Source organism: Rhinolophus sinicus, linkage group LG16 (assembly GCF_036562045.2).
Source record: "Rhinolophus sinicus isolate RSC01 linkage group LG16, ASM3656204v1, whole genome shotgun sequence".
NCBI lineage: Eukaryota > Metazoa > Chordata > Mammalia > Chiroptera > Rhinolophidae > Rhinolophus > Rhinolophus sinicus.
The window spans coordinates 17,385,090-17,399,884 of record NC_133765.1 but is presented as its reverse complement, the minus strand read 5'-3'; the positions used below and the strand labels follow the sequence as shown (position 1 = coordinate 17,399,884).

Below are 14,795 nucleotides of genomic sequence, written 5' to 3'. Positions count from 1 at the left end.
CCACAGGGCTGGGGAGGGTGCCAGCCCCAGGCTCGTGGATGACCGCAAGAAGCAGTTCTCTCTTCAGAAAACCAGCATGGTGCTAATGCCTCACAGGAAGTACCTGGCTGAAACGAATTCCCAGAGCAGGGATTTATTTCCAAAATAAATTCCCGTGAGTAGAAGGCTGGGGATAGGGTAGTTTTCCTGTTTAACTTGAGCTAAATAAGAAGAGGGAAGAGCTTTGCATCGGGAATGTACGCAGGATTGAAGCGTGGAGGAGCAGGCAGGCCGGTCATTCCCATCTCTGCTGAAACCTCTGGGGCAATCAGGGAGGGTCCAACAGCTGGACCAGAGGGAGGTGATGGAGCCACACAGCACACACTTGGATCCACAGCTTCTCTCTCAACACTCACACACACTGCAAGCCAAACTGAACCCAGGAGGGGATACCTGCAAGTCTCCTTGCTTCTCAGGTCACCAAATTACCCCCCAACCCCAGAGAAGTCAAGTACTGACACTTGTCACCCTCTGCCAGCTCTTCTCTAAACTTGCTCTTACCCCTGCTCACTTGACGATGTCCATGCTCTCCAGGAACCCATGCATTGGGTGGCTAGGGGTGTCCCACTGCCCTGGGGAAGGCAGAGCAAGGCCCGTTTCCCCACAGCCCTGATGAGATGAGCGACATGAGTGGAAGCCTGGGTGTCTTTCAGCATTGCCACTATCTCCCCAGGGCTCCACTTTAATGGCCCTCTAAGTCCACCAATTTGGCTCATTCCAGCAAATACTCTGCCACTAGCTTTCACTGTAAATGTGAGAACATAAAGAAGTCAAGCTACGAGGTCAGCATGCGAGCCTCCTAATATTAGTAAGGAATGCGGTTGAACAGTCGCCACCTGCCCCATCCCACATGGGGTAGCCTTGTACACGGCCCCAGCTGACCGTATCTGGATTCCCAGGTGTGAGAGCCTCAGCCCCAGTCACGGCCCTTCCATGACCTCCGTAACAATGCAGCTGACTGCACAGGAGCCGCTCCAGGCAGCCTGCAGACACAGACAGCTATGGAGTCTCCCTACTGCTCTTGAACATCCCCATTTTGCAGGCGGGAAAATGCAGGCTCAGGGAGACAAGGTACCTAAGCCTGCCCCACCCCACCCTGGCTCCCAGGTGGGCTAGCGGGCAGGTGGCAACCCTGAGCATGTCTTGGAAGCACAGAATCACCGTGAGTCCATGAGGTTAATGAACAGCCGTAACATTGCCCGTGTCACCCCAGACCCAGCACCCCCCCCTCACCAAAACAAAGCGCCTCATCGCCCGAAGCTCCCGCCCCCTGATTGGCGTGCCGCCCTGGGCTGGCAGTAGGGAGAACAGGGACTGTACCGTCCGGCGTTGCCTGCTGGTGGGGTTTTTTACATTTGACGTAATCGTGGTCAATCGGAGTGGCTGTGTAAGGTGGGGATGTCAGACCTGGGCCAGAGGAGGAAGGGAGGGAGGCTCCGGGGCCCGGCAGTGTCCCAGCTGAAGAGTGGGAATCCTCGTCCACCAGGCAGGCCTTCTCCCTGCGGGGCAGAGTGTTAGGGTACAGGTGAGACTCTCTGTATCACATTGAAATAAGATGTGTGCTAGTCTGGGACAGTGTCCTTCCCAGCTGCCAAATCCCCACATTCCCTTCAAGGGCCTCCACCACCCTTCTCAGGGCCAGCTGCTCCCACACCCCCCAACCCCCACACCCCCGGACCTCTGTGGCTGGTGTTCCGGGGCACTGAAGGAGCTGCCCCCATACCACCCACTCAGGCTCGGCCCCCAACTATGGCTGGGCTCTGCAGGTGTCTCAGATCTCGGGCCCCAGAGACTGTGGGGGAGCTGACAAGCCCCGTCTCAGAAGTGCCCACTTCAGCACCCTCCACACCAAGTCAGCACCCCTCTGTACGATGTCCGAGGCTGACAGATTAATCAAGTAGTGCACAGACAGAGAAAATATCTGGATTCACTACTCCATGCTCACAATGCACAAGGGTATCTGCTGCAACATTGCTGAGCACGAGTTAGAAACACCTGAAATGTCTTGGCAAAATGGCAGGTGCATTCATGCTATGAAATAAGACGGAGCCACAGACCACTGGCAGCCACTAGAAAGAACGGGGTACCATCTCTGTGGACTGGGTCCCAGACCCATTACCGAGGAAAAAGAAAACTCTGAAACAAAACCTTCAGTAGTTTGTTTTGATAAAATAAAAGGAACTCTATAATTGCATGTGTACATCTAAGTGTGTGTAAATGAACAGGAAATAATTTGAAAAACTAAACTGAATAGTGGCTAACTCTGGGGAGGGGAGGGGGTTTGTGATATTTTAGTCCATATGTTTATAAACTGACAGAATTTTCTGTAACTAGAATATATTCATATTTTATTTGTACAACTTTTAAATTTTTTGAAAAAGAATTAGGATCAATAAACGCCAACCTCACTAAGTTGGGGGCCCTTTGTGACTAAAAAATACACATCCATAACTTGTAGGCACACTGTGTCCACCTGTGTGACCTGCCACGTGTGTGCTCTTCTTCTCCATAAGCCTGTTCTTGAGGAGGGGCCTGGATGCTGGTCTCTCTGGCACTCAGCTGAGCCCTGCACAGTACCCAGCCAGGCAGGGGCCCAGAGATGGGCGAGCTGAGCTGAAGTCCCAGGATGTGGACATGGGGGTCAAAAAAGTCTGGGCCACAGATACAACTCACAGTCAAGGGGAGGCCTGGGGTTCCGTCCCAGGCCCAGTGAAGGGACCACAGCAGGGCCCCAGCATCCTCGAGCTCTCTCTGGCACTACAGAAAGAGCCCCTGCCTCCCACGCCCCTCCCCGCTTCTCGGGACAACGGGCGGCAGACCAGGCCCTCAGAGGGCTCCCACGCTTGGGAGAGGCCCTGGAAGAAGACCCAGGAGGAAGAGCAGGGAGCGTGAAAGCCGCTCTCCTACAGTGCTCTGCAAAGGTAGAGCTGCGCCCCAGTGTAGAGGGGGAAGGGGTCAGCTTCTCTCTGGGCCCGTGCTGTGGAGGATGGGGTGGGCCAGAAATGGCCACAGGGTAAGGTGACCGAGGACACACTCAGCCTCTCCTTCTCAAGTCCAACAGGAATGCCTTGGACCAGCCATCAGGAGTCTCCAGATAAGATCCAGAGATTCTATGAGCTCTGGTTTACTCAGCAGCACTCCCCGAACACCACCTTGCATTAAATGAACCATTGGGGTACAAAGGGTTAAGCTGCTGGGTGAGAACGGGCTACTCACTTTTCTGAGGCTTTGGGCGTGTTCTTCTCCTCGCCCCTGGCAAAGGGTCCTTCTGCAGCCTCCTTCATGAAGTTGACCAGGACCTCCGCACCAACCCCGGAATCGGGCTTCCCCAGGAGCTTCAGGATAGAGGCGTGGAGCCGGAAGTACACCTAGAATGACACTCGGGTGTGAGCAGCCCTCCCAGGTGCTCAGGTTTGTTCCACAGGCCAGTCAGCCACACAGGAAACAGGCCCTTGACCTGGAAGACATGCCGCCACACACCGCCTTTTCATATTAGCTTTTAAACCAGCCAACTATCACTCATTCAAAGCAATTCAAATAGACACAAGCTATCAGCATTCTCCAGCCTAAACATTTACCCAGTAACCTAGCACATGGTGATAAGATAATGAGAGTAACAACCCCTCGGCTCTGCTCACCGGCCCCGCATCCCTCCAGGGAGTTCACTGCCCTCTTTGTGCCCCTCTCCTGGCACCCACAGAAAGGGAGCCTCCACACCTGTCTCCTCCCTGGACTATGGGTTCTGAGGTGAGCTGTATGCTGGATTTCTGTTTGTATCTCAGCACCTGTGCAAACCAGGTATCACAGGCCTCAAGAAGCTCCCTCCAGCAGGTACAGGGTGGGCAGGAGGCTTACTGAGTCAGTCAGGGTTTGTTCTTTTTCACTTCCTCGAATCCATTTGCAAATGTATAAAGTGAATTGCCCAAGGCCAGGTTAAACCCAGGTCCATTTTGTCTCCTGTCCTTTATTGTCCCCAAGCAAATGCCACACCACACATAGGCACCTCCACACTTGGCCTGACCTTCCCACCCAGGGGTGAGTGCAGTGTGGGCTCCCACTTGTGGCACATGCTTCCTCAGATGGCACAGGGGGTGCCACAAGGGCTGAGAACCAATGAGGCTGCAGGCCTTGCTGAACCAGCCTCCCCTCACCCAGATGTGGTTCTCAAGAGATATTGCCAAGGAAACACCCAGGAGAGATGCCTGGAGGTCCGGCCTGGGCAGCACTCTCAGGGGTCATCTTAGACAGAGATTCCCAGAGACCCTCTCCCTCCAGCCCACCCATGAACCACAGAGGAATTTGCCCAGCAACTCCACTTTCAGATGTAGGAAACTTCCAAGGCACCCACGCATGCCCAGGTGGCCACACTTGGGGGAGATCAAAGTGTCCAACTGGCAACATTTCTCCTAGTGGCAGGGAGTGTTTTGAATGAGGGCTCAACAGCAGAGGGGAAGAGAAATGTCATTTTTAAAGCAAGATATACACGTGTCCTAGCTGAGTGCCGCTGTCCTGAGAGCCGCTGTCCTGCGCTGCAGGAGAGAGAGCCACACAGCCGAAGCCGTGGTTCCTCATCTGGAAGTCCCTGGTCCGACGGGGCCACCATCCTGCCTGCTCGTTGGCTCTGTCAGGTAGCAGCAGAGGCACAAGTTGAAGAGAAAACCATGGAGGTAAGAGAGCTGTCATTTTCCTTTGTGCTGGGCCACCTCCCACTGCAGGAAGGTTCAGTGCTGCCACAGGCGCCTCGTGGGAGCCCTGGGCTCAGTGTGATCGGCCCCAGCTGCCCTGCTCTCCTGCTGCCGACTGAGGGCAAGTCCCACCCGTCCTCTGGGCTTCAGGCTTCTCATCCCCGAAGTGGAAAGCATGAAAGAACTGTGATGGGGAAGGATGTGGACCTGGGGCTGTGAATGACAGCAACCACGAAACTGCTGAAGACACGCTCTATACGAAGTGTTGTTTCCACACTTTATGGTGACCCTCCCCACAAATGGGGCCCCCAAACAGCTGCTATTAACCACTTCGTATGAATCATTTTTAAAAAATGAGACTTTTTTTGCTTGTCCACAAGATTATCAAATATTAAAATGAGGCTCTAGCTAGACTGAGAGAAAACAGGTAAGTTCATAGATCAGTACAATCTTTTAGAGCAACGGGATATTGTTGATCCAATGTTAAATGACCCCTGGAAATACAGGTGACCCTTGAACAACACAGGTTTGAATTGGGCAGGTCCACTTATACGTGGATTTTTTTTCAATTGACCCGAGTTCATTCAATTGACCTGTGCAGTTCAAACCCACGCTGTTCAAGGGCCAACTGGCAGTTGGGAATCTGAGTATTTGGAAGGCCGACTGTGGGTACTCATGAATTTTCGATTGCATGGTTAGTTGGCAGCCTTAGGCTCCTCGTTCAAGAGTCAAAACTGTACTCAGTTGAGTGCTCCCTGATACGTGTGCAAGTCCATGCCCTGCCTGCACCCTGTCCCGGAGGAAGTGGAAGAGAAGGTCAAACTCATGAAGAAGGGGCCGGGCAAATACATGGATGCCCAGCCAGACTAGAGGGCACAGGATGGGGAAGGCAGCCCACGACTCCTTCCACTACATCTTGTCCAATGAAAAAGGCAAGTTACAAAATGGTAAGAAAATGTTACTGTGTAGCTATGTTAACAGGGGAAAAAAATCTAGAAAGATAAGGACATGCCCAGGCTGTTCATGGACACAACTGGGGTGGGGGCACTAGGTTCACTGGGGACTTTAACTTTTCATTTTAAACATTTGTGAACTGCTTGACTCCTATATATTTTTAAAACCATGCGTATGTGTTAATTTTATAGTCAGAAAAAAATACATATCAAATATATGGTGATGGAAGGAGAACTGACTCTGGGTGATGAACACACAATGGGATTTACAGATGATGTAATACAGAATTGTACACCTGAAATCTATGTACTTTTACTAACAATTGTCACCCCAATAAATTTAATAAAATAAAATTTAAAAAAAATAAAAATACAAAGGCAGAAAAGGCACAAGCAAACAGATTTTGCCCTAAACTCCATGAAGCTGGGCACGTGGACTGGGGGGGCTGGGCACGCAGCCTCAGAAGGGCGAAGCATATCTGGATCCACACCCACGGCGCGTCCTTGGTTTCCTCCCTACACAGTGTGCTGGTCACAGCCACCCAGCCCACCTCACAGCACTGCCAGAGCATCAGTGAGCGTCGTGTGAAATGCTCCAGAAATCATAAAGCAAATCCAAGCATAAACAAGTGCTCTGCTCCGGGGGAGCAGTGGAAGACCCCAGTCCTGCCAAGACAGGTGCTCTGGGCACATCCTGCGGTCTCATCTGCACCCCGGGAACTAAGGGCAGCCGTCCTCCTCCTGCCCGGCTGCAGGTGTGAAAGCTGCATTGCACTCATGTCAGCAAGCCAGGCTCTAGAAGCCGGTGTGTGCTAATGAGGAAAGATGATTCCTCTGGGAGGTAAGAAAATGCTCCCTCTCCCAGAAAGGATGGGAAGCACCCCTTAGAAAGAGAGGAAACGCTGCTTTAATGTAATTGCATGCAAAGCTGCTGAACACAGAGAAGTTTCCATCACTGGGACCGCGTGTCCCATCCCCCGGGAGGCAGAGAGACCGGCCTGCCCCCGCCCTGCTTCCCCAGCCCGGGCCAGCACGGTGTCACCTCCAGGGCCTCCATGGCCAGCTCAGGTGGATTGTGGTAGTGGATCTTCTTGGGGTAGCGGGCGGCCTCCTCGTGCAGGTAGTGGCCGGCCTGCCTGTAGTGCAGCAGGTAAATGGTGGGCGGCTGTTGCTGCTTCTCAGCCACTTTGCCCAGCATGTAGTGGATGAGCCACTCCTCTTCATCACCGTCGCCCTCACAGCGGGCTGCCGACATGAAACAGTGCCTGGCTGTCTCCAGCATGCTGTCACGCCGGCCCTCCATCTGTAACGAGACCAGGCTAGGCTTAGGCACACGGCCTAAACCTGCACGGTATCGTGCCTTGTGCTGTAGGAAGTCCTGCTGCCTTGTCTGCAAATTAATGATCCTCTCAGTAACCCTGAGATAGAGAAGTCCTGTCACCATTTCACAGCTGGGGACAATGAGTGCGGAGAGGCCTGGGGACTCCTCAGAAGCCCACATCAAGTAAGACACAGAACTGGACAGAAACCCGGGTCATCTCGTGTCAGCTCCATGTTCTTTCTTCTACCTTCCCCTGCTGTGGCTAACAGTTGATGAGTCTATGAAGTACCTGCTGACGCCCTTCTGAAGGTCCCAACTATGACTAAGTGGCGGCAGTGAGGCCCTGGGCCTGGGAGGGGAGGACAGCGTGGGGCTAAGGCTGCATGAGCCACCAGCCATCACTGCCAGAAGGACCAAGCCAACGGCACCTCGGCCACGCCAGGCTGAGAAGGCCAGGCAGCCAGAGGTGACATTCTGAGATGAGCCTCCACTGCAGGCAGTGGGTACCTTGTTCTCTCACCCTCTCACTAGGGTGGGCAAGCAGAGCTAGAGAGGACGTGCACCCAGCACCCAGCTTAACAGCCCTGGAGAGGATGTACACCCGAGACACCACAGCACTTACCCCTCTCCCCGCACCCTTCCAGAGGGACCTGGGCTGCTTATAAAAGGGCAGATTCCTGAGCCCCATCCAAACCCCACGGACTTGGAGTCTGTGCATCTGTAGCAGTGCCTCCAGCCTCCTTCTCACATACTGTTCGCGGAAACAGCTAGGACAGAGGCTCAGCTTCTACGAGGCTTTCCAACTCAGAAAACTTTCCAGTCCCTGTGTCAGGGGCCAGCATCCCGGGTGCTATCGATGCAGGAAGTCAGCTATCAGGTACACCCATGTCCCTCCATCCCAGAGCTCCTGGGCTGGAAGTCGGAGTGAACACTGCCTGTGTGGGGCACAGAAGCAGCTGTTCTGAGCACCCCAGGTCTCTGGCCCCTCCATTCCATGGTGTGGCCTTTTCTCATCTCATTTTAGGGGCCAGAGGAAGGGAGCAGAGAGGCTGAGGGCACTGGGCTCTGGCAAGGGCACTGTTCAAAGCCTAGGGGAGTAGCACCTATGCTCCACTGTGCAGGGGAGACTGCCCTGTGGACATCTGTCCCGGGGATGCTTATTTCTGTGACCCTCCTGTAGCAATAACCCTGGAGAGGACCCAAAGGAGCCTAGGTGCTACCCCAATGTTCTGCCAGACACTTCTGCGGAAAGAAAATTATCACCTAGGAATCAGGAAACCATCACTGGGTGAAATACAGTAGCAAGAGTCACAGTACAGGGCCAAAACATGGCACAAACCAAGTGAGTCCATCGTATCTCCTCCCAAAGGGGATCCTCAGGCAAATCTGTTTAAGTAAAAGGCAGCCATTTACAGAGTCCCTCTATTTGGACTGCACTGTAGCCCTGTGGTTTTGACCATATCACTAGCCCTCTGTCCACCCAGCTCTGCCATTGAGGCTCATACGGCTACCTACTGAGAAAGGAAGGGTGACTGAGAAAAGCCCCCCCACTGGACTGTCACCTGGGACCACACAGATTCCCAAGAGGCCGAGCCCCTCCCGACCCCCCATAAAGCACACCCTGCCCGTGTTCCCATCCTTGATAGGTTCTGCACCCAGAATACCTCAGACAGGAATAGGAGGGACAGACACTGAGGACTCGCCCTGTGTCAGAAGGTCTGCTAGATGCCCTCACCATCCTCAGAGCTGGACGTGCACCCTCTGCATGGCACCTCATTTACCTCGTGGCTGAGTGCCTGGCCCAGGGCTGGCCGGTAAGACGGGCTCAGATGTCGGCTCTGACAATATTGCCATGGAGAAGGGATTGCACCCTGTATACAGCCTAAACCACAGCCAGAATTTCAAGTACCTCCCTCAGGCCATAGAGCTGGCCCTGAATTCATCCACACCGGACCTGGTGTCTCAAGACCAGGGACCAAGCTGTCATTAACCACAGTATGGCTCGGGTCTCATGGGGAGAATCATCCATGAACGCCCAGCATGGCTGTGAGGACAAGAGCAAAGAACAGACAGGACGGAACTTCGCCGACCCGAGGGCACGCTTGTCAGACAACCGGATGGCAGCCCCTCCACCTCACCTGCTGCACGAGCTCGGAGGGCAGCTCGCCTCTCCACTGCTTCAGCTGGCGAGAGGCGAAGGAGTGCAAGGCATAGGACATGGTGCCGTATTCGATCCACAGGGACAGGTTGGAGCTGTCGATCTCTAGGGCCCGCCGGAAGCAGTTCAGGACAGGCGTGGCATGCTTCCAGATGGGCCCATCACTCTTCAGCTCATTGGAGTTCAGCTTGTCCTGAATGCGACTGGCCCGGGCCAGGGCCATGCCTGCCCAGGAATCGAATCTGTGGTCACAACAAAAGCACCAGTAAACACACCAGAGAACTGCCCTTACAGCACTGCAGACATGACAGCCCAGAGGGCAAGGCACCATGGGAACCTAGATCCCAGACCAGAGAGGAAACTCCCCAGTGTGACAAGACCTGGCCCTGGTAGATGCTCCCTAACATGGTTCCCACCATCTGAAGGGGAGTTTGACACCTACCCTGCCCCACTCTCCTGCTCTCTGCCCCAAGGTGACCTTGGGGCCTACAGCAACCCCCTTTGCCCTCCCTTGCCTACGGGAAGAGACCACATCGGTGCTTGCCCCTGTGCCCGCAGGCGTACCACAACGGAAACCGCTACCGCCTGTCACAAATACAAACAACCAGCAACACAGACAGATACATCACCACGAAAACTTAAAAAGCTCCTCTGTGTGCTCCTACCAAGAGCCTTGCTCCTGATTCTAGCAGAGCAGTACACAGTCCACACTTGGAGAGTGGTGACGTATAGGGACACTGGGGCCCTGAGGGCCCGTGACACTGTGAACTCAGAAGGAGGAAGTGTCCCGAGTCTGTGCCCTGGGCTCTTACTCGCGCAGGGCAAGCAGTGGGCCTGGCACTGGGCTCAGAACTATTTCTTTGGCGGTGGGGTGAGCTGCACTGGGGCCTATCCCAGCCTCCCCCTCCCCAAATGCCACTCTACAAAATGCCTGGCCAAGCTGGGCCACTTCCAGCTCAGCAGGAGAAGAAAACAGTCCCTAGCATCCTTACAGACTCTGTGTTCCCACAGGAACCACCAATAAACACTGCGGCTAGAACACTCCACTATCCACTCAACCATCTGCTGTGGGCTTCACCTGTATCCAGTGGGCTCAGAAGATATAAAGAAAAAACCCCACAGTATCCAAGCTTCCATTTTGGCTAGCACAGAAGACTGAGCCCCTCTCCCCTGGAGGCGACCTGTTAGGGCCAGAATGAAGGAGGCCTAGACCAGGCCACCAAGTCCCTCCTGGCCCTGGGGCAGGTCCTCACAGGAGACCTCACCTCTCCACTGGGGCTCTGGGTGGGCTGGGCCTGATGGGTTGATACTCTCTGAACAGCTGGGTGTGCAGGTTGGAGTAAGGCCCAGCTGAGCCATTGTAACCCTCTCGTCATTGACTGAGGGGCTGTCAGGTGAGAGATGCCACACCAGGCTCCCACCTCCCCATGGACAAGCAGGTGTGATCACCCTCATTTTTCAGATGTGGAGGCAGCAATGCCTCCTCACTGCCTCGCACAGTGAGCAATCAGCCAGCCCGAGTGTGGGTCTGCTCCACTACACTGGTCCACAGCAGGCCCAGAGAGGACAGCCAGGGCCACCAGCACAGGGCTCCCTGCCTGAAGGAAACCATCGGCTGAGCAACAGGGGGTCTGGGAGAACCTTTCCCACAAGCTATGGAAGTTGTGCAAATTGGCTTCTCCATTCAGATGCCAGCCTCTTCTCCTCATAGACAGATGGAGCATGACAAGGTGCAACTCTCCAGTTCCCCTGACGGGTGGCTTACCCATGGTTCGATGGCAGCCACCATAGGCCATAGGCTGGCCCCGACTACTTCCGGAAAGGCTACCTACAGATGCCATCCTGGACCCTTCAGACACAGTTCAGCCACAGAGGGTGGCCTCATTTTGACCTTGACCAAAGGTTTACCTCCTAGGTGTGGCAGCCATGAGAAAATATTCCCACTCAATCAAGCGAATCAAACTTTATGAGTTTAGCAGGGGCCTCAGGACAACCAGGCCAATCACAACATTTTAAGAAAAAGCCACCAGGGCTCAGTGGGAAGAAAGCATGAGCTACCTATACAATGGGCTCTCCTACATATCCTGTCGTGACAATCATTACTGCCAACAATGCACTGCGTCAAAGCAAGGAAAGAGAACTCCTGCTTGAGAGTTTCTGTCACTCCCACCCACCCCACCCCCAAACGAGAAAACAACTGTAATTAGAAGACACCGCAGTAGAAGCAGCAGGAGTATGTATACATCACCCAGCTTCTCAGGGCAGGAGCTGGAAAGGGGGCACACAGCCCACAGCTCAGGAAAGGGGGCACACAGCCCACAGCTCAGGAAAGGGGGCACACAGCCCACAGCTCAGGTAAGGGGGCACACAGCCCACAGCTCAGGAAAGGGGGCACACAGCCCATAGCTCAGGAAAGGGGGCACACAGCCCACAGCTCAGGAAAGGGGGCACAGAGCCCACAGCTCAGGAAAGGGGGCACACAGCCCACAGCTCAGGAAAGGGGGCACACAGCCCACAGCTCAGGAAAGGGGGCACACAGCCCACAGCTCAGGTAAGGGGGCACACAGTCCACAGGCTGGAGCCAGGCTGCACATCCTTACCCTGCAGGTCAGGACCCAGGGGGACACCTCGGCCCTTCTTTGATCCCAATGCCCATCCCAGGGGTCTTCTAGAAACAGGTCTTCTCCGTTCTTCTTTTTATAGAGAACCTGCCTTTCCTAATAACTAGAGGCTAAGCCATCTTGTCACTCCTTCTTCCCTGGCTCCTTGCTATGAGCAGAGAAGAGCTTGCTGAGCTGCAGTCACCTGGCTGCCCCACCAGGCTGGCCCCACACCCCGGTCACTGGCCCCAGCCACCAGCCATTCACCTGTCAGGGCAGATGCAGATGTCGTGCATGTAGAACTTGATGGCCTTGGACTGTTCCTTGTTTTTGAAATGGTAATCAGCCAGCAGGTAGTAGAGCTCATTCACCACTGGAGGGTAGGGGTCAGCCCCTTCTGGGAGGCAGGGCACCTGGCAGGTGAGAGGGCAAGGATAAGGGGTGGCAGAGCCAGGGACTCAGACCAGGAATGCTGCGAATCCAGGACGCTTCACATCAGGACAGGACAGGACAGGCCCTGTAGGCCCTGACTTCCGGTGCACAGCCAAGGCACAGAAGCAGCAGTGCTGGAGGAGAAGGTGACGGGACACAGCCCCTACCTCAGCCGAAGTCCCCTCAATGTAGGCGGAGACTTTGTCCAAGCTCAGGGCCGGCCTCTCTGTTCGAGGTACGATGGTGGCAATTTTCTTCAGGAGGTTGGCCAAGTCAGCAGAAACAGTACTTGTCTTATAGCTGTCAAATTCAGGAAGGGTCTTGGGCTTAAAATACTCAAACATAAACAGGGCATCTTCCCATATAAGGTCCACCTTGAAAAAAGACAGACGGTAGATTATGGCATGGTGCATGCAGAGCGCAAAGGGGAAGTTCTTCCACAGAAACGCAATGTCTGTGCCGATGAAGTTATAATACAGTAGAGGGCCTAAAACAAGCCCCGTATACTCTGAAAAATCTGCATGCCCACTCTAACCTCCAGACCCAAGTGTCTGAAGAGCAGAAAAGTGAACCAGCATAAAGAAAACTGCTGGAGGGGCGGCTGGATGGCTCAGGTGCTTAGAGCACGAGCTCTCAACAACAGGGTTCGATTCCCACATGGGCCAGTGAGCTGCGCCCTCCATAACTAGACTAAAGACAATGAGCTGCCGCTGAGTTGCGGAGGGGCAGCCGGATGGCTCAGGTGGTTAGAGCACGAGCTCTCAACAAGTTTGCCGGTTCAATTCTTGCTGCACCCCCTGCAACTAAGATTGAAAATGGCAACTGGACTTGGAGCTGAGCTGCGCTCTCCACAACTAGATTGAAGGACAACGACTTGGAGCTGATGGGCCCTGGAGAAACACCCTGTTTCCCAATATTCCCCAATAAAAAAATTTAAAAAGAAAGAAAAGAACACTGCTGGAAACCGAGGACTGCACTTTGTGAGTTCACGTGGCCAAGCCAGAGGGTGGGGACTGAGCGCAGGCCACTTGGCCCTCTCCTCGCCTCAGCCACCCCATTTGTCACTCAGTCAACAAATACCGACTAAGCAGTTGCCCTGGGCTGGCGTGGATCGAACTCTGTCAGGGGGCCCCAGCAGGGGCCATGCCCAAAGGAACTGGAATTCGTAAGATCAGAGAATAACTGACAGTATTGATGAGCTGTGAGCTAATACTCCCAAAAGTGCTCTGAAAACCAAAACAATAAAAAATCAAAACCCTCTAAGGAATTACTCATATTACCATTACCCAAATTGTTAAAAGAAAATCTATTCAAAATTGCCATGCTGCATTCTTGAATGATTAGTCAACACTTACGAAGCTACTTTGTGCAATGATAAGACAACATCAGGCCATCCTCTCTCGTCCTGATGCCTCTCCAACCTGAGACTGCAGAGCTGCATGTTGGCAAATCACACCCTTCAGGAGCACTCAGAGCCCCTGCTTCCCCGAGCCACGCTCTTCCCGGAATGGGTAGGTGCAGCGGGCCCAGTGCAGTGCCTCACCTGCTGGGCTGAGTGCTCCTCCAGGTATCTGGCCTTGCTCTTCTTGCTGGGGAAGCTGTACAGGCAATAGAAGCACTGCTCCAAGGCCGTCTCCAGCTCCTCCTTATAGGGGTGAGTGTCTTCAGAGGTGGATGCAGCAAGCTCCTTCTGAAGAACCCGTACCTAGTGGGTGGGCGGGTAGAGACACCTGAGAAGAGGGCCCCTAGCTTCCCTGGCTCCCAAGGAGCCCAACACTCTATCAACTCTGTTAACCTGAGGAGGCTATGTCTGTTGAACCTGTTACCCTCACGGGAGCCATTCTGGGCCCAGCTCTGGCAGTGGTCTACTAAGGGGCTTGCTAAGCTGCCTTCTTTCTAGTGCGTCCAGTCAGCTTCTACCAGCTTCTAGAAGGAGATATTATATGCCCTCTGGAAACTTCTTACTCATTTATTTAGCCATTCATTTGCTCCCGAAATATTTACTGAGCCCCTTCCTGTGCTTGGCACAGTGTGACACAGCCCCTGCTATTAAGAAGCTCAGATTCCAATGGAGGGGCAGTTAATTAAATAGTTATAAATTATAATGTACGCTGATAGATCCCATTAGGGCTGAGGAAATCTCTCTCAGACAAAAAAACATCAGTGAGGATTACAGAGGATGTGACCAACACAGTTAACAAGTGATATCTATGGATATCAGATCTAATGGCTATTGTTATGCTCAACTATTAGCAAAGACACATTTTTTCCAAGCATCCATGGGATTTTTACCAAATCTAGACAAAAAGCAAGTCTCAACAAATACCAAAGACAAGATATAATACAGACCACATCCTCTGAATGTAATTCAATAAAATTAGAAGTCAATTACATAAAGATAACAAATACCAAATGTCAAAATTATGGTATACAGCTAAAAATGTACTTGGGGAAAAATTATAACCTTCAATGCATGTATGTATTAGATGAATGAACACTGAAATAAGCATTCACCTCAATAAGTTAGAAAAAACACAAAGTAAATCCAAAAAAACATAAAAAGAAATAATAAATACTAAAGTACAATTAATGAACTAGAAAGAAAAG

General features: G+C 53.2%; 1 protein-coding gene across 5 annotated transcripts in view; it reads right to left on the bottom strand.

The window, feature by feature from the left end:
- CABIN1 (calcineurin binding protein 1) overlaps positions 1-14,795 on the bottom strand; it is a 145,560-nt gene that overhangs the window by 75,964 nt on the left and 54,801 nt on the right. For 4 of the 5 annotated variants that reach the window (XM_074321575.1, XM_019710328.2, XM_074321577.1 and 1 more), the window contains exons 20-26: positions 13,732-13,893; positions 12,356-12,562; positions 12,024-12,169; positions 9,137-9,398; positions 6,720-6,980; positions 3,256-3,407; positions 1,360-1,538 (exon numbers count right to left, since the gene is read on the bottom strand). In XM_074321575.1, coding sequence (XP_074177676.1) covers positions 1,360-1,538; positions 3,256-3,407; positions 6,720-6,980; positions 9,137-9,398; positions 12,024-12,169; positions 12,356-12,562; positions 13,732-13,893 — 1,369 coding nt within the window. The remainder of the gene's footprint in view (positions 1-1,359; positions 1,539-3,255; positions 3,408-6,719; positions 6,981-9,136; positions 9,399-12,023; positions 12,170-12,355; positions 12,563-13,731; positions 13,894-14,795) is intronic. The other variant, XM_074321576.1, reaches the window with a different exon arrangement.